The 25,873-nt window shown below is 52.5% G+C and overlaps 1 protein-coding gene and 1 long non-coding RNA gene across 2 annotated transcripts in view; one reads left to right on the forward strand and one right to left on the reverse strand.

Annotated features, from left to right (window-relative positions):
* Positions 1-25,873, forward strand: part of GNA12 (G protein subunit alpha 12) — a 32,848-nt gene that overhangs the window by 889 nt on the left and 6,086 nt on the right. Inside the window, exon 3 of the mRNA XM_040266781.1 lies at positions 7-278. Coding sequence (XP_040122715.1) covers positions 7-278 — 272 coding nt within the window. The remainder of the gene's footprint in view (positions 1-6; positions 279-25,873) is intronic.
* Positions 6,595-23,092, reverse strand: LOC120883206. The gene is made up of 4 exons (XR_005725715.1): positions 23,083-23,092; positions 15,573-15,585; positions 15,120-15,123; positions 6,595-6,687 (listed from the first exon to the last, which is right to left on the reverse strand). It is a non-coding gene; the product is annotated as an uncharacterized LOC120883206 (long non-coding RNA).

Raw genomic sequence — 25,873 nt, forward strand, 5'->3', positions numbered from 1 at the left:
CACGAGACAAGCTCGGTATCCCCTGGCAGTACTCTGAACGTCCTCTTTCTGTTCTTTCCCAGGGCTCGAGGGTTCTGGTCGACGCACGAGACAAGCTCGGTATCCCCTGGCAGTACTCTGAAAATGAGAAACACGGGATGTTCCTCATGGCTTTCGAGAACAAGGCAGGGCTGCCTGTGGACCCCGCCACCTTCCAGCTGTACGTACCCGCCCTGAGTGCTCTCTGGGGGGACTCCGGCATCAGGGAGGCGTTCAGCCGCAGGAGCGAGTTCCAGCTGGTGAGTGAGCCCTTGTCTGGACACCACGGGCTTAGACCTCATGGGATTCCCCTTTACAAACTCTGAAAGCACAGGCAAACCGTAAATTGCTCTAAATCCTGATATTGAAGATCAGAAATACCCAATGCTGATTAAGCCATGTAAATGGTTCGAGAAGGAACGAGATTAATTCATTCAGGCTAGATAAACGTTTCCATTCAAGGAATATGAAGGATTCTTAAAATACTAAGTGTTGGCGTAACTCAAGGAGCTCAAACTTTCTAAGTATTGTTCTTCGTAGGCAATCAACGCATCCTTAAGAGAACGTCCCAGCTGTAATGTGTGAGTCCGGCCCAGCAGACCATGAATGGCCTCAGATCTGTCCCTGGGAAGCGCACATGAGCTCTTCCAAGCTGTTCCCCTAGGTTCTTCCCTTTCATTTTAAAGCCTGAAAGTTTCAGAAAGCCTAGGCATCCTCGTCACTTAGCTTCATCTAGGATATGAGTCTGTAAACAGAAAGTTTGGGGTGTTTAGCCTGTCTGCATTCCCGTTTTTTCCTAAGTATCCTTCAACGTTAACTGTCTGCAGAGATGGGTCTGAGGTTTCTTCTCCTGTAACTGGAATGCACGCGCCCAGCTGCTGTGAATGCCCCCTCTCTGGGATGTCCAGAAGGCTCACTGCCCTCCACACCCCTCTGCCCCATAAGAACCGGGATCCCGAGTTTCACATCACTGGTCCTTTGCCTGTCTCTGTGGTGTTGCCATGATAGGCATTTATCTTTTAAAAGCAGAGTCTTGAGTCTTCCCTGTTTGCACACTCCACACGAGCGGCTTCTTGCTATATGGAGCTTGTTGGCCCTGCTGTGCTGTGACGTGTCTTTAGGCGGCGTGCGTGGCTGTGGGTCTTGCTTGTCCATGGCCGTCTGCTCTTCCGCCGTGTGGGTGTACCAGACGTGCCTGTTCCCTCATGGCTGTACTTTGGGGTCGTTTCCCGTGTTTTGCTGTTAGAAACGAATGCCCCTCGACCTCTCCCGTACGTCCCCAGGTACCCGTGTCCAGGGGTCTCCAGGACATACACCGCGGAGGGGAACTGGCCGGTTGTAGGGCGTCTGTGCCTGCAGACGGACAGACAGACAGAATGTGTCCAGTCGTCTTCTGGAGCAGCTGGAGCAGCTGCGCCTCTGTCAGCAGCAGAAGCCCCCGTAGCGCTCCCTTAGGTGCTGACTCCAAAGGTGCGTGAGAACCCCCTTGTGGCCGAGGGAGCTGAGCCACACTGTATTCCCCTGGTGTCTCCTTAGGGCTTGACTGAGATCTCCCTGCTTTGCTGGCTGTGTGTGTCTCCTCCTCTGGGAGACGCCCGTTTCCGTCTCTTGCTGATTCTTCCCGGTGAGTTCTGTGCACCTGCCTCCTGTATTTGAGCTGCTCTGCACAGTCTGCCGGATAATCCTTTCAGTTCAGCTTCCGCGTACTTTTCATCTGACCCCGCCCCCCCCATCTTACGCAGTTGTCTCAGCACAGCCAGGAAATTGATAGTGGCACACTGCTCTGAATTAAACTGGAGACCTCATTCAGATTCAACTGCTTTTCCTCGAACGCCCTCCTCACGAGCCAGGGTCAGGCTCAGGAGCCCACCCTGCCCTTGGCCCTGGCGTCTCCTGGGTCTCCATCAGGGACAGCCCCTCGGTCTCTCCTGGGTCTTCATGACCTTGACGCTTGGAAGGAGCACCACTCAGTCACTTTGTAGAGCGTCTGTCTTTGGGTCTGTCTGGTGTTTTCTCCTCACTAGGATGAGCAAGAAAACCACTAAGTGACCCTGCGTCCTCTGAGCGTCCTGTCGGAGGTGAGAGCTTGCAGTGTGTCTGCTTCCTGGTGGCAGGGGCCTGGATTACTCGCTTAACGTGCTGTCTGCCATGCGTCTCCATTGTAAGGCCACTGCTGTCCTCTGTTATTAATCAATGTTGGGGGGAGGTGCTTTGCGACTCTGCAGATACCCTGTTTCCCTTCAAGCTTTCACCTACGGATTTTACTATCCATCAGTGGATCTGAGGGATGACATTTTTAGAACTTTGATTTTCACATTCATTCTCAAGTTTAAAGATTAAAGTGAAACAGTCAAACGAGCTAGGAGATATAGTTACTACAGAAAAGAATTGTTAAGTTTCTAAAGGGCGTGACTGTCAGGCATGACTACGGCTGGAGAATACACAGACTCTTCCGTGTGAAATTGGGGTTTGGGTCCCCCCACCATGCGTGTGTGCCGAGTCGTGTCCGACTCTCTGCAGCCCCGTGGACTGCAGCCCGCCAGGCTCCTCTGTCCGTGGGCTTCTCCAGGCGAGAGGACTGCAGTGGGTTGCCACTTCCTTCTCCAGGGGATCTTCCCGACCCAGAGTTCGAACCTGCGTCTCTTGCATCTCCCGCACTGGCACGTGGGTTCTTGACCACTGTGCCCCCTGGCAAGCCCTGAGGCTTTCCCCACCACATAAACCCACAAACTGAAGTGGTCTGGGAAAGAATAGTCTCTTCAGAGTGTGAGTGGAAATTACCATTGTCAGCTGAGAGTTTACCCCAGAAGGAAACGTACACTGCAGAGCTGAGTACTACAAGCCGTGCTTAGCAAGTGCCGCATCTGGGGTGTGAGTGCGCTGGGGCGGCTCGTCAGACCCTTGTGCATCCTCCTCGCCGGGCACTGTGGTGGGTGCTCTTTCACTGAGCCTTGCCTGTGAGCCGGGCACTCTGCTGAGGTCAAGTTCGGGTTCCTCCCAAAGCTGGTAAGACAGATACCCAAGCAAATAATCGCCATACACTATGCTGAGAAGTGTGATTGAGGAGTATCCATCCACGCTTGCATAAAGGGGAAAGAGAAGTGTGATTGAGGAGTACCCATCCACGCTTGCATAAAGGGGAAAGGTAAGCGATTCCACCTGAGCGGAGGGGAGGGGGCGGGAGATGTTTGGGGGCAGACTGTCTCAGGATGAGGTGTGGATGAACTGGGCCCTGTTAGGCGTGGAGGCGGCTGTCCCTGCAAGAGTGTGGCCTGCGCAGGTGGGCGGAGGGGGCCAGAGAGGCGCCGCCCCGCTCGGCAGGCTCCGTGTGCAGGGCACTGGTCCCGCCTCCAGCTGCCGTGCCCGGTAGAGGACCTTGGTTGGCTCAGTGCAAAGTTCCGGGGGCGGCGGATGAGTGGGGGCTCCGTGTGTGGCTGGCACCGCTTCCCGGGTCTGCCCCCTCCTCGGCGCTGGCTCAGTTCTGGCCTGGCTTCCCCGGTACAAGTCTGCAGCAGTGCTCACCGCCTCCCGGGGCTGGGGATGCCGTGCGGGGAGATGCCCCGTGGGGCACCCGAGGCCTGGTGAGCGCCCAGCCCTCGCGCTCCGCTGTGGGACGGGGGTGCTGAGCGGGACTCCCAAGATCGCAGCCCTTGAGCTGCATTTGGCGACTTGCCGTTCCGATGGGCTTGGTGCACCTGTCCTTAGGGGACTAGGCGGCTGCGGGGCACTTTTGTGCCTCTGCCGGAGTCCTCACCGAAATCCGCTTGACCGACTCTGACCCCGACGCTTACTCGTTCCAAAGTTTGGGGTCCAGCACACACGGAGACCATGGGCCCTTCTCTCTGATGCTTTTTGCTTCACGCTCTTGGATGTTTAAAAAGTACAAAAAAATGAAGCTGACTGCATTCTGAATCTTTGCTTCCTTCTCCCAGTTCCTGTTTCACAGTGGCAGGGCATGGCGCTTCCTTGAAAATTTCTTCATCTCTTCGGCTTTGGAGGACGGAATTTGAGATTCAGTTCAGAGGAGGGAAGTCTGTTTCTTGATTTCTGAAAGTCAAGCAATTCTGCTAATTACAGAGCCTTTTTTTCTTTTCTGTCATGTTTAGAAAAATTGAGTCTTTGTAACGTTATCAGAGAGTGCTGGATTGCTAGAAAAGGCTCACCCTGGGGTTGAGAGCAAAGTAGAGCTGTGCGCCTCCGTTGTGTGTGTGGATGCTGCTGCCTCAGAGCAGCAGCATGAGGTTCTAAGAGGAAACTTACTCTGTGGCTGAGAGAGTGGCATGCTGAGCATAAGCAGAGTCGGATCACCCATCTCACTCCTGACACGTGTGGTGTGCCCAGGCTTTGTGGCATCTGGGCTTCGATTACCCCGGGTCACCGCATCCACTCACAGGGTCCCCGTGGTCCTCGCCCACCCCTCACCCGATGCATATACTCCGTAAGGGCCAGAGAAACACAATTTGAAGTTCTCAGGCTTGGAACGCTTCTTCAGTGAGGCTCTGGGATAAAGTAGTGCCCAGAATTCTCCTTTGTGTTCCTGAAACAGACATCAGCTTGTGCTGTGTGGTAGTTACATCTTTTTCGAAAAAGAAAGAACAAACCAGTCCCTTTGCAAGAGGGCTTGACCCCACAGGTTACTGTTACTTGGACAGTTGCCTGTGCTTTTGCTCAGGTCAGTGCTCAGTTGTGCCTGACTCTCTGCGACCCCATGGACTGCAGCACACCAGGCCTCCCTGTCCATCACCAGCTCCCGGAGCTCGCTCAAACTCAGGTCCGTCGAGGCGGTAATGCCATCCAACCATCTCATCCTGTCGTCACCTTCTCCTCCCGCCTTCAATCTTTCCCAGCATCAGGGTCTTTTCAAATGAGTCGGTTTTTCGCATCAGGTGGCTCAAGTATTGGAGTTTCAGCTTCAGCATCAATCCTTCCAATGAATATTTAGGACTGATTTCCTTTAGGTTTGACTGGTTGGATCTCCTTGCAGTCCAAGGGACTCTCAAGAGTCTTCTCCAACCCCACAGCTCAAAGGCAGCAATTTTTCAGCACTCAGCTTTTTTTATGCTCCAACTCTCACATCCATACATGACTAATGGGAAAACCATAGCTTTGACTAGATGGACCTTTGTTGGCAGAGTAACGTCTCTGCTTTTTAATATGCTCTCTAGGTTGGTCATAGCTTTTCTTCCAAGGATCCAAGCATCTTTTAATTTCATGGCTGCAGTCACCATCTGCAGTGATTTGGGAGCCCAGAAAAATAAAGTCTGACACTGTTTCCATTGTTTCCCCGTCTATTTCCCATGAAGTGATGGGACCGGATGCCGTGATCTTAGTTTGCTGAATGTTGAGTTTTGAGCCAGCTTTTTCACTCTCTTCTTTCATCAAGAGGCTCCTCAGTTCCTCTTTGCTTTTTGCCATAAGAGTGGTATCATCTGCACATCTAAGGTTGATATTTCTCCCAGGAATCTTGATTCCAGCTTGTGCTTCTTCCAGCCCAGCCTTTTGCATGATGTTAATAAGTTAAATGAGCAGGGTAACAATATACAGCCTTGATGGACTCCTTTCCCTGTTTGGAACCAGTCTGTCGTTCCATGTCTGGTTCTAACTGTTGCTTCTTGACCTGCATACAGATTCTCAGGAGGCAGGAAAGGTGGTCTGGTATTCCCATCCCTAAGAATTTTCCACAGTTTGTTGTGATCCATGCAGTCAAAGGCTTTGGTGTAGTCAATGAAGCAGAAGTAGATGTTTTTCTGGAACTCTCTTGCTATTTCTTTGATCCAACGGATCACTACTTTATACATGGACATCACCAGATGGTCAACACCGAAATCAGACTGATTATATTCTTTGCAGTCAAAGATGAAGAAGCTCTATACAGTCAGCAAAAATAAGACCGGGAGCTGACTGTGGCTCAGATTGTGAACTCCTTATTGCCAACTTCAGACTTAAACTGAAGAAAGTAGGGAAAACCACTAGACCATTCAGGTATGACCTAAATCAAATCTTTTACGATTATACGGTGGAAGTGGCAAATAAATTCAAGAGATTAAATCTGATAGAGTGCCTGAAGAACTATGGATGGAGGTTCGTGACATTGTACAGGAGGCAGGGATCAAGAACATCCTCAAGAAAAAGAAGTGCAGAAAGGTAAATAAATGGTTGTCTTTGTGAGGAGGCCTGACAAATAGCTGAGAAAAGAAGAGAATCTAAAGGCAGAGGAGAAAAGGAAACATACACCCCTCTGAATGCAGAGTTCCCAAGAATAACAAGAGGAGATAAGAAAGCCTTCCTCAGTGATGAATGCAAAGAAATAGAGGAAAGCAATAGAATGGGAAAGACTACCGATCTCTTCAAGAAAATTAGAGAGATCAAGGGAGCATTTCGTGCAAAGATGGGCACAGTGAAGGACAGAAATCGTATGGCCCTGACAGAAGCAGAAGATATTAAGAAGAGGTAGCAAGAATACACAGAAGAACTGTACAAAAAAGATCTTAGTGACCCAGATAACCATGATGATGTGGCCACTCACCTAGAGCCAGACATCCTGGAGTCTGAACTCAAGTGGGCCTCCGGAAGCATCACTAGGAACAAAGCTGGTGGAGGTGCTGGAATCCCAGCTGAGCTGTTTGAAATCCTAGAAGATGACGCTGTGAAAGGGCCACACTCAATATGCTTTTGCTGGTGTGATTTTAACTGGGTTTCAGAATTCTTCCCCTGAGCTTTCTTAGGAAGCAGGCTTTTGAGGCACTAGAGGATGAGAGTAAATGGAAGATGAGGTGATTTGATTTGTAGCCATGATAACTTTCTGTGACTTTGTGGCCACATGAAACAAAGTGACGTATAGTGAACGGGCAGTTTGGGGCGTTTTCTGCACCCAGCTCCTTGTCCTTCTGGGAGAGAAATCCACTCTCTCGGGGTTTGGCGGTTACTTTCAGCCACTGGAGGAACAGCGTCATGGTGGCTGGTTGATTGGGAACGAGTCCTAGGAACGGGAGGTCCAGGAGTTAGACTTAGCCTTCCAGTGGGGGCGGGGTGGTATGGGCTCGATTCTGGTCTGGGAGCGGAGATCCCACGTGCCCCGGGCCAAGAAAACAGAACTGAAGCAATGTTGTAATCAATTCAATAAAGACAAAAAGTAAAGAAGTCCTGGGGTCGCAGCTTGTTTGAATGGCAAGCGATGCCCGCAGGCTGCTCGGGGCTGTTTCCCGGCTCTTCTGAAGGGGTGGAGTCCAGGGATCTCTCTGCCTGACTCAGCCATCCCCCGGGCCCACCTTTGCCTCTTCCTCTTTTCTCCGCTGTCAAGATACTCACCCACTTGATTTCTTTTTAATCCTGTAGTCTAAGGTTTATATCAAAGGAAGACAAGAGAACCCCCAGAAAGTGCCGTGGGGGGCCGTGCCTTTTCCCTGGAGTTGCCCGTGGTACCGTCCAGAATGTCTCAGAGAATCTTTCCCACTTTGGAATGGTGGTAGGCCCCTGGTGTTTGTGGCAGGCCCAAGACTCCTGAGCATCCGTACTGTCCCCGGAAGCCGGAGCGGCAGGGACACACCCTTTATCTGTCACCCGAGGGCTGGCAAGCAGGTGTCTGTCCAGACCCTTGCCCTGTCCTGCTGCGTGGCTTCTGTCCTCAGACGTGGCCGCCAGGCAGGAGCGGGAGGAGTCGGAGGGGGAGCCCACCCTCTCCTTCAGAGGCTTGACGCAGGCGCCGTCCGGCCCGGCCCGCTCTTCTCCAGGGCCGCCCCTTGGGGAGGCAGCCGAGCGTGGTTCTCGGCTGGCAGAGCCCCTGGGGACCTCCTGCCTCTGGGACGCTGGCGGCGGGGGGCTGGCGTGGACCCCAGGAAGGCCGAGTCGGGGGTGGGGGGCTGGCGCTAGTGTGGACCCCAGGGAGGCCGAGTCGGGGGTGCTGTCCTCACACTGTTACACGTGGGCCACGCCTCGTGACTGTGCCTCCAGTCTCTGCATCTGTTCGTTTCATGGAATTCATTCATTCCGCACATTTTTGTGGAGCAGCACCTCGTGTCCGGCACTCACAAACCCTGCGAAAGCACACCGAACAAACAGGGAGATCAGACCGTGCAGAGCTGACTTTCTGAGGAGGGGAGACAGACAGTAAATACGCCAGCAACAGGCGAGTGTGCATGTGTGTGCACACACACACGAGCGTAAAGCAGGGAACTGGGTGGGGAATGTGGAGGGGCCTCTTGGGAGAAGCAGGGGTCAGGGGTCACGGGACGTTTCCGTCGGGGCTCTCCGTCCTCCCCACCTTCCGTTTTCCCGTCCGTCGTGCCGGCCGAGCTGGGCGTGTGGCTGCGGCCAGGCTGCAAGTCCTGCTCATCCTGGTTGGATGTCGCCATGGGAACAAGGTCTGAGACTGGCCCTCTGAATGACCGGGCAGTCCGCCCTGGCCTCTCTCCTTCCCACAAGCCGTCAACATCGAGAACCTGACCACAAGAGGACGCAGCATACACTACGTGGCCAGGGGCCCACAGCCGTGTTGTCTGAGCCTCTGTGCTTCGGCTCATGGTCCGAGCTGACGGAGCGCCCCAAGGGGCATGTGGGCACCCTCTGAAGGAGACAGGAAAGCGGTCTGGGGTGAGGGGAGTGTTCCAGCCGGAAGAGGAGCAAGTGCAAAGGCCCTGGGGTGAGAGCCGACCTGTGTCCCAGGGCGCACAGAGGGGGTGGGGGCGGGTCTGCAGAGCAGTGGGGCTTATGGAGGCCTTGTGAGGGGCTGCTGGAAGGACTTGGGGCAGAGGATTGGGACGGCTTGATTGCATTTTAGCCGGGTCCCTGTGGCAACTGTGTGGATGACAGGGAGGCCCGACAGAGGCTTTTGCGCGATCCTGGTGACGGGCGTGCGGGGTGACAAGTGGTGTCGGGTCTGAGGGCTTCAGACCTGGAGAGGAATATGCAGGTCGCCTAGTCTCACTGTCCACCCGGCTTACCAGGGTCCCCTGCACCTCAGGCCTGACGGTCGACGGTAAGCCTCACGAGCCTAGTGCTGTATTTTCTCTTTTGCGTTCAGGACTGCGGTGGAGAGCGCGTCTCTTGCTGTGAGCAGCTCCCGGGCTGCTCCGCGGGTCTGGACTGGCCCTCCAAGCACAGAGCACGTGCCGCCCCACTTGTCAGGACACGTCAGGCGTCTTCTCGAGGCCCGAGCCCTCTGCCACTCGGACCGAGTGACCCAGTCTTTCTGCAAAGACGAGTTCCCCTTCACCTCCTTGGGCCTTACCTTGAGGAATGCCAGGCCTGATGGAGCTGAGCAGGGCAGAGTTACGGCAGCTTGGGAGCCGCGCGCCCTCCCCGGGTGTGTCCGCCCCGTCCTGTGCCAGGCGGTAGGGGGCCAGGGGAGGACAGGCTGAGTTCTCAGGCTCCGGCTGCTGGTTGGTTGGGTCTCACTGGTGGTTTCCCATCGGGCCAGCTGCGCCTTCTGCACGCTGAGAGAGGGTGTTCTTCGACGCCTGCGTGCGCATGTTTGTTCTTCAATTCTGACCAGCCTGATAAGCAAGAATTCCCACGATTGCCAGTTCTTTTCACGTGCTCAGTCACTCAGTCGTGTCCAACTTGGTCGCGACCCCATGGACGGTAGCCCACCAGGCTTCTCCACCCATGGGATTTCCCAGGCACGCATGCTGGAGTGGGCTGCCATGCCTTTCTCCAGGGGACCTTCCCCACCCAGGGGTCCAGCCCAGATCTCCTGCGCTGCGGGCGGACTCTGCCCTCTGAGCCCCAGGGAGGCCAAGGGCGTGTTCACTGGCGAGTCGCTGCCCGCCCTTCGCTGCTGCTTTCCCGTTGGACGCAGGCTCCTCATGGTTTGTGTGCCAGTCTCCCGCTAGATGCTCGTGGTTTTCTAACACTTTTTTTTTTGAAGTAATTACAGATGCACAGGTCGTGACAGAGCCAGTGCAGACTGGCCCCCACCCCTCACCCAGGTTTCCCCAGCGGTCCGCTTACGTCTTCCGTGACTGCAGTCTGGTATCTGTACAGCGAGGGTGCGTGGCCCTGTCACGCCGTGCCACACAAAGGGCTGGCGTAACCACCGCCGCCATCAAGAAGCGTCTCCACGGAGAGGAGCTTCCTGCTGCCCCCAGAGCCACCTTCCTTCCCCGCCGTCCCTCGGCCCTGGCAGCCAGCTGCTTGCTCTCGGTCTCTAAGCTGTTATTACCCGGGGAGCGTTGTCCAGATGGAGTGGCACAGACTGTGACCTTTCGAGGCTGCCCCTTCTCACTCATCCTGATGCCGCTGAGATGCACCCCGGTGGCTCTGGGTCAGTAGACATCTCTTCATTTCTGAGTCACGTCCCACGATGTGGAGGCGCCATAGCTTTTTAATCTAATTATACTTAGATATACAGGCTTCCCAGGCAGCTCTGGTGCTAGAACCTGCCTGCTAGTGCAGGAGATGTAAGAGATCCAGGTTCGATCCCCGGGTCGGGAAGGTCCCCTGGAGGAGGGCATGGCAACCCACTCCAGTATTCTTGCCTGGAGAATCCCATGGACAGAGGAGCCTGGCGGGCTGCAGTCCGCGGGGCCGCACAGAGTTGGGCACGACTGAAGTGACTCAACACATGCGTATATGCACAGACATGAAGAAACGCATCGAGGCGTCGTCTTTTATCTCACACTGTCAGGAATGTCAGAAGTTAGGGAACAGTCTCTCGAGAAAGTGGACTCGTCAGAGGCCACTGCCTCAGGTTTGGTTTGATACTGTGCCTGTGTGTGGGTGTGGCTCCTCTGATAGCTCAGTTGTTAAAGAATCCGCCTGCCATGCGGGAGTCCCTGGTTCGATTTCTGGGTCAGAAAGATCCACTGGAGAAGGAATAGGCTGCCCGCTCCAGTGTTCTGGCTGGAGAATCCCGTGGACTGTATGGTCCATGAGGTTGCAAAGAGGTCGACACGACTGAACGACTTTCACTTTCACGTGTGTGTGTTTTTCCACCTTTCAAACTAAATAAACTTTGCCAGTACGATCTATATGGGGAAATCTCAGCCTTCCTAAAACTTACTATTAGAGTCAGAGGGACTTGAGAAATCCTGTCACCAAATCCTGTTTGCTATTGCGACAATTTGAGGCCTGGGGGTTGAAGAGATTTGCCTGAAGCTGCTGAATGGCCCAGCTGAGGTTAGGACGCATCGGTGGTGTGTTCAGGCCCTGGTCCCAGCTCCAGGGACGGTGGCACTCTTATTTTCCCTCTGGGGTGGCTCAGGCCTGAGGGCGCAGAAGCGGGAAGCGGGATATTTGCTATTCTTGGATCTCGTGTTGGTGAGAAACTTCGTGTTCCTGCTTATGATGCTGGCCTTTCCCCTCCGTCTCATTCATCACAGTGAGTATTATATACTTACAGACCTCAGAAAACCTATTTTAATATAGGTCTTTGTGGAAAATGTTGCTGCAAGCCTTATTTCTGGCGGGTCTGTAAGCCAGGGACCGGCCCAGGATGGAAATGCAATCCACAGTAGATTTTAAAATGCAAGATGTTGCACGATAACAAGGCCAGAAACCCCAAAGGAAAAGGATAATGGTTTTGACTAAGTAAACATTTTTAACTTTCGTATGGGAAAAGTCAGCATAAAGTAAGGCAAAAGGCAAATGACAAATTAGAAGAAAAACAACCTCAACATAAAACAAAGGTGTTTTTATATGCCAAGCACATCAGACAGCTTCAGCCTGTGTGAGCAAGCTCTCGTATGTTGACAGGGAACCGAGCAAAGGAAGACAGCATTACCAGCCTTGTCCTAACCACGGAAATGCACGTAGAAGCAGTAACGAGGGGCGGTGATTGATAATGTCCTGGGTTGATTGGGGTCTCAGGAAATAGGTCCTGTCACTCACACACACAGGGGGCAGGAGGATAAAGTGATCCAGCTTCTTGGTGTGTGTTGAAACGTAAAGTGCTGAATCCTCCGACAGTGGTTCAGCTCCCAAGGAATCCATCCTAAAGCAGTAATTGCAAGATTTCCGGCTTCTAATTACAGTGGACTAGTTATCTAGAGAATTCTGCTGAAAATAATTTAAAATCCTAGATAAAATGTTAAAAATAACTTTATGAAAGCATATAAGTGCTGACAAGACCGTGAAGAATGACCAGGCCAAACCCTAAGACAGTTGAACCTTGAGAGATAAGCCACCCCGAGCAGCGGTTTCTCCCTGAGAGAGCTGGTGATCTAAACGATCAGCCCAAGTTGTGACGTTCTGCAGACTTCTCAGGGTCTCACCACGAGGGAGAAACGTAAGATTGCCAAAGCTGAGGAATCTATAGGAGACACTTCTGCCGTAAGCTGGGACCTCAGGGGGGTGAGGCCAGAGTAAGCCCAGAAAAGGAGGGGGAGAGAAAAGAGCTGGGCTTGGCTGCCAAGCCAGAGCAGGAAAGAGGCGAAACGACCCCTGCGTTCACCCAGAACCCCAGTGCTCTGAATTCAGGTTAAAGGGTCTCCAGACAGGTTGTGTGCCCAAGGAGCAAGTGGAAACTCTCTCTGGGAAAGAGAGCCTAATCCTAAGCCTTGAAGATTCCCCACAAATGACGTTTTTAAGGACAGCAGGCATCACGGAGCCAGCCAACAGCCCGCAATTCCTGGAACCGGAAGAGAGGACAGACAGCAGAAGCAGGCCCACCAGCTTCAGGCCTCAAGATCTCCACGCACAGATTGTAACGCAGCTGTCCTTCACACCTCTGTCGAGTTGTGTGTATAAAGTATATGTATAAACAACTACTCTTTCTACATATATAACCTTATATGTGCATAAAGAAATAAAATATCTCCAGGAAAAACTGGAAACTTACTAAAAAGTGGTGTAACCTATTTTAAAAGGGCAAACTAGAACTTGTAGAATTGAAAAATACAAAAACCAAAAATAAAAACTTGGCAGTTTGTACCCCATAAAAGAGTATTAATAGTGTAGAAGAAATATTGGAAGAAAGTTTAGGGTTAGAGGATCTTTTCCAGAGAGGATTTCCGTTTGCTGCTTGGGCCCAGAAACATCAGAAGGTAGAAGAGAGAGGCAGAACAGGGAAAATACGAAAGAGGTTGAGAGGTACGGAGGATGGAGTGAGAAGGTCCAGTGTCCATTTAAGCAGGACGTACAGAAAGAAGGCTGGGGCAGAGACCACATTGGAACAGGTAACGGCTGACAAAGTGCCTCAGATCAAAAGGTCAAGAATTCCAGTGAATCCCAAGCAAGATTAATAGTAAAGCCCATAAGGAGATAAATCATAACAGAACTGCAGAAAACCAAAGGCAGAAAAATCTTAAAAGTAACTATAGAAAAAGGTAGAGATGAGCATTCAACGAGTGACATTTTGACAGCTTTCATCCTCAAAGTTAGAGCAGAAGCCAGAAATAGTTAATGATGCTCTGAGGTGGTGCCTGTGAGAAAACCCAACTCCTAAGGCAGAATTCTGTAAAATTGAGGACGGGAAAGGGACACTTTCAGATGAAGTTTATCATCAGCAAATCCACCCTGAAGGAATTGTAAAGACTACAAGCAAGAACTGTGGTGTTGGAGAAGACTCTTGAGAGTCCCTTGGACTGCACGGAGATCAAACCAGTCCATCCTAAAGGAAATCAGTCCTAAATATTCACTGGAAGGACTGATGCTGAAGCTGAAACTCTGGTGCTTTGGCCACCTGATGCGAAGAACTGACATCTTAGAAAAGACCCTGATGCTGGGAAAGATTGAAGGTGGGAGGAGAAGGGGACGACAGAGGATGAGATGCTTGGATGGCATCACCAAAGCAATGGACACGAGTTTGAGTAAGCTCTGGGAGTTGGTGATGGACAAGGAAGCCTGGTGTGCCGCAGTCCATGGGGTCACAAAGAGTTGGACACAACTGAGCGACTGAACTGAACAAGCAAGGGGAAAGGGATCCCAGATGGAGGGTTGGAAACCTAAGAAAGAATGGAGACTAACTTGTCTGGTTTTCCTTTTTTTGGTCATATTCTTGGCATCAAATCCAAGAACTCACTGCCAAATCCAAGATCCGGAGGGTTTACCCCCATGTTTGCTTCCTGTGTTTAGGTTGCTGGACACGCTGCGGGGTCGGTGCATTCCAGGCGAGTGTCTGCATGTGGAGTGAGGCACAAGGCCAGCCTCCCCGCTGCACGTGGACATTCCTCGTTCCAACACCGTTTTCTGAACATCTGTTCTTTCCCCACCGAGTGGCCTTGGCACCCTTGATGAACGTCAGTTGGTCATGTGTGTCTGGGTTCATTTCTGGTTTCTCGGTTCTGTTCCGTTGGCCTGTGTATCTGTCCTTACGCCAGTAACACACTGTTTTGATTGCTGTAGCTTTGTAGCAAGTTTTGAAATCCGGAAGCATGAGTCCCCAGCCTTGTTGCATTTTTCTCACTGTGGTTTTGGTTTGCATTCTCCTGAGGATGGATGATGTCAAACAGCTTTGGAAGAAGAGTGAAATGGGAGGGAGTTGGTCTTCCTGGAGATCAGGAAGCTACCGCCTGCAGACTAGCTTTCTTTTGTCTTATTTTAATTTGAACCCCTAGCTTAAATTTTGTTTGTGGGGTTTATTTTTGCATTTAAAGAAGAATATGTGGTAAAGATGACTATATGAAGTCCCTATAACCTAAAACATTTACCACCTGGATCTTTACAGAAAAAGTCTGTTAACCCCTTCTCTAATAAAACGGGCTTCCCTGGGGGCTCAGATGGTAAAGAATCCACCTGCAGTGTGGGAGACCTGGATTTGATCCCTGGGTCAGAAATATTCCCCTGAAGAAGGGAATGGCCACCCACTCCAGTATTCTTGCCCGGAGAATTCCATGAACAGTCCATGAGGTCGCAAAGAGTCGGGCACGACTGAGCAACTAATCCTTTGACTTTCACTAACAAAACAGATACTAAGCTTTATTTTTAAAAACAATTTAATAACCACTACAATGGAGGTACTGGTACAGAATAAGATACTGTGAATTCTTGCAGCTGTCAAATGCCTCAGTTTCTGAAATCTGGTGAGCCTATAATACCATTTCCTCTTTTCAGAAAGGCCCTTTCAAACCTTGGGCCCGTTTTTCTATTGAATTGTCAAATCCAGTAAGATCAGTAAATTGGTAGAACTACACAGAAAACAATGAAGGTGATCCTTGTGCACACACCCAGCTAACTGGATTAGAGACCTGCAAGGGAAAAGCAACCCTGTGTCTCCTTCAGGAGGTAAGAAAGTCAAAGTGAAGTTGCTCAGTCCTGTCTGACTCTTTCTGACCCCATGGACTGTAGCCTACCAGACTCCTCCATGGGATTTTCCAGGCAAGAAGACTGGAGTGGGTTGCCATTTCCTTCTCCAGGCTTTTAGGAGGGAGCATAGAAAAATCTTCACGACCTTGGGGTAGGGAAGAGCTGAAGTCACTACTTTGACTGACTGCCGTCAGGGGAGAGCTCTGTTCATCCAGAGAACATCTTCACCACCTCTAACCTGCAAGGAAAAAAATCGTGTCCAGAATACTTAAAGAACCTCTACATGCCTGTAAGAAACAGGCAATTCAATAGAAAAGGGGGCCCACAGCTTGGAAAGGCATTTCTGAGAAGAGGAAATGACGTTATGAGCTCACCAGATTTCGGAAACTGAGACATTTGACAGTTGCAAGAATCGGCAAGAACGCGGAGTGGCCGGAGCTCTCCTTCAGCCTGTGCTGGGCGCGGGGGCGGCTGTAGATGGGGGCCCCCGATGTAGAAGATAGGCTGAGAAAAAGCAAGGCAATTCCTCCACAGTGCGCTGAGTCAGTGTCCCAGCGGTTGTCGTCACGGAGTAGCGTTCCGGTGTGCGGGTAGGCACTTCCTTGATCCGCCCGCCAGCTGTGTGGTGGGCATTTGAGTCGTCTCCTCTCTTTGGCTCTGAGGATAATGCTCCTGTGCACGTCCTATGCACCATCCTTCGTGCTCGTCGCTCAGGTGTGTCCCACTCTTTGCGACCCCTTGGGCTGTGGCCCGTCAGTCTCCGCTGTCCATGGGGTTTCTCCAGGCAGGAATACTGGAGTGGGTTCCCATGCCCTTCTCCAGGGGCACCTTCTCGACCCAGAGATCAAACCTGGGTCCCCTGGTTTGAAGTCTTAAAGGAAATATAAATATACCAGTGGTACTTACAAGAGGGAGGAAATTTGGCTCTCTTGGGGCGGTTTTCACAGTAAGTGATATTTCATTTTTCTTCCCTGTCTTTCCTTCTTACCCAACATTGCATACGACAATAGGAGGATCTCTTAACGATGCTGAGTTTGATGATTCCTCTGGTGGAAGGACAGAGCAAGTCTCTGTCCAGGTAAACCCTGAGCAGCGGTGACCCCGTGTGGGAAACGACCCCTTGCTCTCATCGCTGCTTGCTCTGGCCCCGCTGAGGCTGAACTCCTCTTAGTCCCTGGGATGCAGACGGGCCGCGCAGGTCTCTCCTTTGGCTTCTCGATAAATATAGTCCCTGGGGTGCGGGCAGGCCACGCAGGTCTCTCCTTCGGCTTCTCGATAAATATCGCCTCTTAAAAAGGCACTGGGTCTGCTCACCCTTAGTGCCGAGCGTGATAAAATGTTGTGTCTTCCCCAGGTTCCAAGAAGCAAGATTTTCAAATAACCTACAATTCACCCTCTTATTTACTGAGCTTAAATTTTTTTTTTTCCGGAAATATCAAGCAAAATTCCCCGTTTGAGACGCTGGAAAACATGTTGTTTTGAGAAGCAATTTATTGACACCTTTCAAATGTCCCCTTTGTCCAGGAGGTCCCTGCTGCCCAGGCTGCGGGTGGCTTACGTTTCGTTTGGCTCTGCTCCTGAGCAAATCCCCAATGTTGTTCTAAGGAGGAACCCCGAGAGCCGCCGGGACTGGGGTTTCCACACCTTCATGGCTGCCCCACGGCAGCGCCCTCTGGGACGTGGCACTTGGCTCACAAGGGGGCCCTGGGTTGAAGCCCTCTCTGGCCGGCTCAGGGAAGAGAGCCAACTGGATGACTGCCTCACGTCCCAGGTTCCACCGCGGGGGAAAGAGGCAGGGAGCTGACTGGGAAGCAACCGACAACTGACCGCTGCCAGGCGCTGACCGAGGGTGGGTCTCCAAAGCGCCCAGTCTGTTTCACGGAGAAATGTCTTAAGACTCGTCCTCTGTCTCGAACTGCACGTCACCGTCACAGGTGGTTTCGACAGGCTGATCTGGTACTGAATCGTCATCTCCTTTGAATCATTGACCAGAACCTGAATAAACAAGATCACTGATTCAGCCTGATTTGTTTTGTAGCGTAACCTTTTTAACGTCAGAGGTTTACCGATGCAGTTTTTGTGGGTTTTTTTAGGTTAAGAGTAGTTAGTGAAAGTGCTGAATTTTGCAGTAGCACGACATGACCCAGTAATAAATACATCATAGGTAGCAGTCGGTGCCCGCTTCCAGAATCTTCTTTACGACACTGCTCCATGGAAAACGTGCGTTTTTGTGGCAGCTGTCTCCAGGTATCTGGGAGAAGTTTTCTGTTGTCCTCAGCTAGCTTTAGGTCATGGGTCCATGTAAGGTTGAAGAGAAAGTCAGCGCACGTCTGCAGAGCATCACCCCGCTCCGCGGTCGAGGGAGTGTGGAGAAGCTATTCCAGACGAGGCGTTTGCTCAGACAGTCGGCGTGGCCAAAGGAAGGAGCCCTCTGTGGGCCCCCTGTGCTGGGCTCCACGCGTTCTCTGTCAGATGAAGCACAGAAACGTCGGTGCTGAGCGCACGCTGGCCGACCCGCCGCCATCCAGCCGTCCAGTGCAAACCCCCCTCAGCTCCGTCTTGCGTCATGGGCCTGCGTTTCTCTGGCAAGCCTCCTTGCGCACTTGTGCTGCCCCGTGTGCTCAGGTAGGGGCGTCTCTCCCGAGATGCTGCTCGCTTCTGCTCAGCAGAAAGCTAGAGGCTTGGCTGAGGGCAGAGAGGCAGCCCTCAGGAGCTCCCGTCCAGATGACCTGTGGAGTCGGGGTCCCGGGGCCAGACCTGCCAGCCACCGACGTGGCACAATGGCCGCTTGTGAGGAGCTGGGCGGCCCAGGAGCATCCGGGGCTCCCCGCCTCTGGCCTCCCCGCCAGCCGCAGCCCCGGCTCCCTGTGCAGAGCTGGCCTTTTCCTGCTTCCCAGCGCCAAGCGGCGAGCCTGTGGGTGAGTCAGGCTTTGGCAGACAGAAGGCTGCTTTGAGCCCTTCTCTTCCCCTTTTGTTCTGCCGAGGAGGGGGAGGATGCGAGCGTCCCGCTGCAGGCCCCTGACCCCGGCGCGAGGGCCGAGGGCGCCCACATGATGTCGCCCCCTCTGTCCCGCCGCCGGCTCCTCGGCCTTCGTGTTGGGAGTGGGGTTCCCATCCCTGTGTTAACCTGATTTGTGGGAACTGCACTTGAGCTCAGCCCCGCAGGCTGGTTAGTTTCTGCACAGCCTCGTGCAGGAGGCGGAGCCTGGCCTGGGGGCTGAGCGGCTGCTTTGACCTTGAGCAAGTTGATCTTTGGTTTCTTCACCTGGAGAATGGGAATAATCAGATAATAGGCGCTGATATGCACAGGCTTGAGGGCCTGTTTACTGGCCTCGAAGCCCAGCTGGGTGAGCAGCATGTGCCGATCCAGCCACCTGCCCTTCTGCAACAGCTAACACCCCAGACACCCGTGAGCTGTGTTAGCCAGCACCGCGAGGGCCCTGGGACTCCTCCCAGGAATGGAAGCTCTGTTCAGACCATAGCTCTGTGGTGCCTGAATCAGTTTTTTGGCACGTCCTGATTTCATGGGTTTCTCTGCTGCTTTACCTCTGCCGTTAGGGGCCAGGGTGGGGCCGGGAGTTGTGGTGGGGTGAGGGCCGGCCCCGCACTCCGCAGGAGGGTGAGGCGGTCAGTGACGCAGGCTCCAGGGGCGGCTGCGCTGCCGGGCAGGTGGACGGCCTCTCACACTGGCATTTTGTCGGCCGACAGATGGGACGAGGTGGAGTGAGTTGGAGCTGAATGTTAAGTGGTCGCCCAGACACCACTGAGCACCTGAAGAGCTGGTCGGCACCACCCACCCCAGGAAGCACGCGCGGCCTGCTGCTGCCGCCTGTTCACACTTGTACCACAACCGTGCTGGTGGTGGTTTTCCAGAAGTCCATTTGGCAACTATCCACGATACTTTTTTTTTTAAAGCAAATTCATGTAAACAGGAAAGAAGAACCAATAGTATCCAGACTGTAAATCCAGTGAAATTTGATTTGGGTTTCGGATCGACAGGCTTGTTCTGGTATCACGCGCCCTGTAAAGTGAGGATTGTCTGTCCTTAGGAGTTAGATGATTCTGGGGAGTCACATGGGTCCCTCCCATTAGCTGAGGGGGGCACACAGCCCTTTACGCCTCCTCTTTCTGTGCAGCCTGAACACCATCAGGTAGAAAGAAAAGCTCCCTGGGCTCTCTCCTTTGCTTCCACTCCTGTGTAGTCTCACCTGTTGCCAGCTCAGGCATTCTGCAGCACTCGGGGGCGGGGGTTGGGCTCAGCCAGGGGACCACTCCCGGTGCAGAGCCGGGGCCTGAACTTCACGTGAACTCATGAGCGGAGCTCGGAAAGGATTCCCAAGGTCGATATCCAGGTGACGGGGGAAACCAGTTGGGTCTCGTGAGGTTTGTGCCCCACTGTGACTCCATCTGAATTTTATAGCTTTGAGTCGAAACTGACAAGCTGTCCCAAGACAAGATGTGGACCGTGAGGACTGCCTGGGCTGACCCTGCTGAGACCATGGACGGGGTCGGACGAGCCGGAGTGAGGGGCAGTTTGGCCAGAAGACGGCCCCTCTCTCCCAGCCCCACTTCCTACCAGGGTCTCGAGGCTGCTCCCCTTTGATTCTTCCCTGAAGCTAGCGCCGCGCTGCCAGCGCAGCCCCTCCTGCAAAGACAAGGGCTGTCCCTGGAGGAAAGATTAGCATTCGGGAGCTAAACTTGGCTCCCTGGATTAGCTGCCTGTAGAAGGAAGTGGAGATGGATTTGGAGGAGGGGGTTGGGAAGACTTAAAGGGACAGCGTTGGGCTTTAAAAGACGATTCCGGGGGACTCGTGGGACGTGTGTGCCGGGGTGGCCTCCCCCAGGCTCTCACGTGGTGTCTGTGAGCACGGTCACCCACCTGCCATCATGGCAGAGGGGTGTCTCTGGAGTAGAGAAGGAAAACCAGTGTGGACTTCTGGGTGGAGAGGCTCTTGTGCCTCCCCTCATGTCTGGGAAAGACCAATAGGATTGATTTCTTAGATTGATCAGTGAACAGTGCTGATAAGCACTCTGAGTCCCACTGTGTGCCAGAGGAGCTGGACTTGACTAGGACGTTTCAGTTCAGTCCAGTTGCTCAGTCGTGTCCGACTCTGTGACCCCGTGGACTGCAGCACGCCAGGCTTCCCTAGCATTCAGGGAGTAAGACGCGTGGACTTCAGAAAAGGCAGTGCTACTCAGGTAAACCTGGATGACTTGGGGTAAAAGTGACATCTCTTACTAGGAAATCCTGAATAATTCATCATTTACTGCTGTCTGAGTCAGCCCTCAAGGGTTCTCGAGGCAAAACATGGATGATAGGGGGGCGCAGAGACGGCCTCTCAGGAAGCACAGGGCCCTGTCCCCCCGTGCTTGTTTCCCAGCCATGTGTTTCCGCTGCTGTGACTGTTGTGCGGGGTCGAGGGACGCCTATTTTTAAACTTCACATGAGCAGTATAAACCTCTCACGGTGACTTGTCTCCTCACCCCCGTTTTGTTTGGAGACTCATCGTGTTGAGGCCCATGGTGGTGGTCCCTTCCTGCTGATTCTTCCGGGGTTTTCTGTCTTACGCGAAGCTGCAGTTTGCGTGTGTGACCTGGGGTCGTCTCCAGCGTTGAGCATCGTGGCTGGTACACCGCGCCAGAGCTTTCTAGGGCAGTGGCTTTCAGTGTGGGCCGGGGGTCCTTCCAAGGGCTCCACGAGGTCAACACCACCTTCGTGGTGACACCGAGCCGTGACTCGCCTTTCTCAGCCCGCCTCTCCCGGGTGTGAGGCATGGCTCTCCAGAGGCCGGGTGACACCTTGATGTTGTCGTCAGGGCGTCTCACTGGGTGGATGCTCGTATGTCTTTGTATTTTAAGTTCTCTCAGGTTTAATTTCTAATATGGTAAATATTGGTAGTTTGGGAGCTATTGTGTTTTGGAGGCTTTTTTCCTTTGGGTTATTTGAATAAGTTAGTGAAAATACAGAGCTTTCCATAAAAAGCCTGAAGAAACCAGATTCTGACTCATCCCATTTGTTTTGAGTTAGCTAAGGACTAACGCCTAAGCAAGAGATTTTTCAGACATTTATTAGGCTTTTTAATGCTTCTATTTTATGTTGATGCGGCCGCCCCATTGCGAGGAGGAGGAAGCGTTTCTTAGCGCCATCCTGATGGCAGGGGAGGGAGGAGCTGGCTTTTCTGTAGGCCCTCGATAGTAGACAGAGGTCAGGAACACTGAGTTGTTAGAGGAAATCATGTTTAAGCTCACGTTAAGTTTCACTTTGAAAAGATGCATGTCATCATTCACCGGCAGGCATTCAGTACCTGCTAACGCAAGCAGGCCCCCTGGGGACGTGGCCTGCCGTCTGGTGGCTCACGGGGCTTTGCCTGAAGAAATGAATTATTAATGGTTTACCTGCTGGGTGACAAGTGGTCACACTGCAGCAGTTTCAGACAACAGCACCTGCACTGTCTCACGTGTGTGCCTCAGGACTCCTGCCGCCTGGAGCGCATGGGGCCCCGGAGCACCGCCTGGAGCACTCCGGGCCTCCGCTCAGGTCTCACCAGGCTGAACTCAGGAGTCGGTGGGGCCGCAGCCTCCTCTGAGCTCCTCAGCTGTTCCCAGCTCGCCCATCTCTGCTGCTGCTGCTGCTGCTGCTGCTGCTGCTGCTAAGTCGCTTCAGTCGTGTCCAACTCTGTGCAACCCCATGGACGGCAGCCCACCAGGCTCCCTCATCCCTGGGATTCTCCAGGCAGGAACACTGGAGTGGGTTGCCATTTCCTTCTCCAATGCATGAAAGGAAAAGTGAAAGTGAAGTCGCTCAGTCGTGTCTGACTCTCAGCAACCCCATGGACTGCAGCCCACCAGGCTCCTCCGTCCATGGGATTTTCCAGGCGAGAGGACTGGAGTAGGTGCCATTGCCGTCTCCCACCCCCAGCCCCTGTCCCTGGCAGGATGCATTTCCTCACAGCCGCTGGACTGATCTATTTCTTGCTAGTTGTTGGTGGCCAGGGACCGCGCCCGGCTCCCAGGACTGCCCTCAACTCCCCGCCGCACAGCCCTCCTCTCACAGCATGGCCGTGTGCTGCTCTGGCCGAGTGGCCCAAATGCGGACTGTCTCTTCGTGTGTTTGCCTGCCATCTGTATGTCCCCTTAGACAGATCCTGTTGGTTGAAGCATTCATAGATATGACACCACAATCAATTTTGGTTTTATCAAAATCCAAAACTTTTGCTCTGCAAAAGGCCCTCTTACCAGGATGGAAAGAGAAGCTACAGATGTGAGAAGGTCCTCACCAACCACATAACTAACGCAGGGCTTGTGTCTGGAGTGTCTAAGGAGCGCGTACAATCAATAGTGATAGAAACAGTCCAAGCAGAAAATGGACAAAAGATACAAAGAGATTTCACCTAAGAGGACACAGATGGCAGACAAGCACATGAAGAGACATTCGGCATCGTGACCCACTGGGTCACAGCAGAGCAAGGGACATGCAGACTACTGACGAAACCTTGTTAAATAGTTCTTAGAAGAGGAACACGCGTCAGTACCGAAGGCTGGTGAGGGCGTGGAGAAGCTAGACGCCTGCACATCACTGGAGGGAATGTACAGCGACACAGCCATGCTGGGAAAGCGTTTGAGAGTTTCTTTAAAGAAAGACAAAACTATACTTACTGAACATATACTTACCATAAAACCCAGAGATCCCGATCCTGGGCATTCATCCCAGAGAGATGAGAACTGTGTCCACACATCCGCGCGTGAATGTCCATAGCATCTTCATTTGTAATTCCTAAAATGTGGAAACCACCGAAATGTCTCCAGATCAGTGAGTGTAAATAAGCCATGGCTCATTCGTACCAGACGTCACTGCTCAGGAGTAACGAGACAGACTGTCGATACACTCAGCAGCTGGTTGGATCTCCAGGCATTTTGCCGAGTTTAAAAAAAAGAAAAAATTTTCAAGAGGTTACTTGCTGCCTGATTCCACTTAAAGTACATTCTAGAAAAGGCAAAACTATACAGAGAACAAGCCAGTGACTGTGAACTGTGGAGATGAGCTGACACGAGTGTCTGCCAGAGACGAGGGCTGTCAGAGGCGGGGAGGGCCACCTTTGTGTTAACGGATCAGATCTCTGTGTGGATTGTGGGAGCAGGGCGAGGTGGTTGGGGGCATCACAAGCATCCACAGATGTGCACAGAGCCACATGCGACCAGCGTCAGTCCCCTGACTGTGCTGTGTTGTAATTACATAAGCTGGAGCCGTTGGGGAATGGGATGACGGGGCACTAGACTCTCTGCCATCTTTGCAACTTTCTGTGCATCTACGGTTAGTTCAAAATACAAAACATACCCTGCAAAACAGCCCAAAAAATTTTCCTGAGTATTTTATGTTAGTACCAAATGAAATTTTTTTCAGATTTTAAATTCCACTTATTTAAGGCTCGCATATACAATACAGTTGGTTTTGTATATTGACCTTGTATCTTATGAATTTTCTGAACTCCTTGACTCAATTGTTAGCTTTTTTAAATAGATTCTTGAGGATTTTGTATGCAGTTCTATGATCTGCAAATTCAAACAGTCCTATGACTTTGCAGATTGCAAACCTTGAGAAATACAAGCATCTGTGAGTCCATGTGGATAACAGATAAACAGGGGAGAAGGGAGGACTCTCGTTTACAGTAGAGAAGGTCCACCGCAGACCAGTGGTTGCTGTACTGATTGGAAAACCATTTTGGTAAAGATTGGAAACGTCACAAAAGCTGCCACCTGGTGGGGAGTCGCTGCGTTCTTCAGAAAGATCAGAGTTTCAGATTAAAGGAGGTGGGAGAGAGCAGACAGCTACATGCTGCCCTCGATTCCAGGCTGAAGCTGGTGCTGGAGGAGGCCATGCTGCCCCACCACGCCCACATCACCTCTCTCAGGGTTGCTGTGGGCGTGGACGAAGGTATCCTGGAGCCTGGGGCGTGTCCGCTGAAGCTTTCAGGGGTAAATGGACAACTTCCTCTCAAGTGGTTTTTAAAAAGAAGTATATGGGAAATAGATGGAGAAACAGTGGAAACAGTGTCAGACTTTATTTTGGGGAGCTCCAAAATCACTGCAGGTGGTGATTGCAGCCATGGAATTCAAAGACGCTTACTCCTTGGAAGGAACGAAAGTTACGACCAACCTAGATAGTATATTGAAAAGCAGAGATGTTACTTGGCCAACAAAAGTCCGTCTAGTCAAGGCTATGGTTTTTCCAGTGGTCATGTATGGATGTGAGAGTTGGACTGTGAAGAAAGCTGAGCGCTGAAGAATTGATGCTTTTGAACTGTGGTGTTGGAGAAGACTCTTGAGAGTCCATTGGACTGCAAGGAGATCCAACCAGTCCATTCTAAAGGAGATCAGTCCTGGGTGTTCATTGGAAGGAGTGATGTTGAAGCTGAAACTCCAGTACCTTGGCCACCTCATGCGAAGAGTTGACTCATTGGAAAAGACCCTGATACTGGGAGGGATTGGGGGCAGGAGGAGAAGGGGACGACAGAGGATGAGCTGGCTGGATAGCATCACCGACTCGATGGACATGCGTTTGAGTGAACTCCGGGAGTTGGTGATGGACAGGGAGGCCTGGCGTGCTGTGATTCATGGGGTCGCAAAGAGTCGGACACGACTGAGCGACTGAACTGAACTGATACGCAGTTAACCCTTGAACAGCTTGCGGGTTGGGGCGCTGACCCCATGCAGTCAAAGATCCAAGCGTAACTTTACAGTCGTCTGACCTTGGAGCATGCAGTATGTTGTTGTTTTTTTTTAAGTGCGTGTCAGGGGACCTGTGCCATTCAAACCCACATTGTTCAAGGGTCAGCCCTGAACTGGAAGGAAGAGAGCAAAGCACACAGCAGGCTGGCAGAACGCAGGTGACGGGCGTCTGGGTGCTCTTCCTACTCTGCTTGCATCGACTTCACGTGCGCGTCTCGTGGCCCCAGTGAGACTTGGGATTTGGGTTCTGGCTGCTGCGTTGCAGAGGCTGTGATCCTGATGTGAATTCCCCAAAATGTAGAAAGGCGATAGGCAGCCTTGTTCCATTAAATGGAAGTTAAGTCTTAAATTCAGTGTCTGTTAAGTAACAGGAATGAAAATCTGACCTTAAGAACAGTTGTCTTTATGGTTCATTCCCAGGTGGCCTAGTGGCAGAGAACCTGCCTGCCAGTGCGGGAGGCAGAGGAGACGCAGAGGAGACGCAGGGTCCATCCCTGGGTTGGGAAGACCCCTGGGGGAGGGCGTGGCCACCCGCCCAGTATTCTGGCCTGCAGAACCCCAGGGACAGGGGAGCCTGGCAGGCTGCAGTCACATGGGGTTGTTTTTAATATTCAGCAGATTTAAAGTGTTGTCTTTCCAACTTGTGTCTAAATGAATGAGCTAGACTTCCCAGTCCTCTCACTCACCATAGACAAGCCTCGTGTCAAGAGTTTAAGAATTAATTCCGCTGAGTACAGGAATGTAGGAACGACTTGTGTGTGGACAGGGTACTGGGAACTGGAGAGCCGCCTGGCCCAAAGTGGACGTTAGAGGCTGTTTCCTTGGTAACCACTGGTGGCCTGCTTCCCAGAAGCCTGCCTGTGCCCCCACCTAACCTGCCCCGCCCAGCCTCGCCCTGTGCCCCGCCCTGCCTCGCCCTGTGCCCCGCCCAGCCCCGCCCTGTGCCCCG

This window comes from Oryx dammah, unplaced genomic scaffold, assembly GCF_014754425.2.
Source record: "Oryx dammah isolate SB20612 unplaced genomic scaffold, SCBI_Odam_1.1 HiC_scaffold_2, whole genome shotgun sequence".
Taxonomy (NCBI): Eukaryota; Metazoa; Chordata; class Mammalia; order Artiodactyla; family Bovidae; genus Oryx; species Oryx dammah.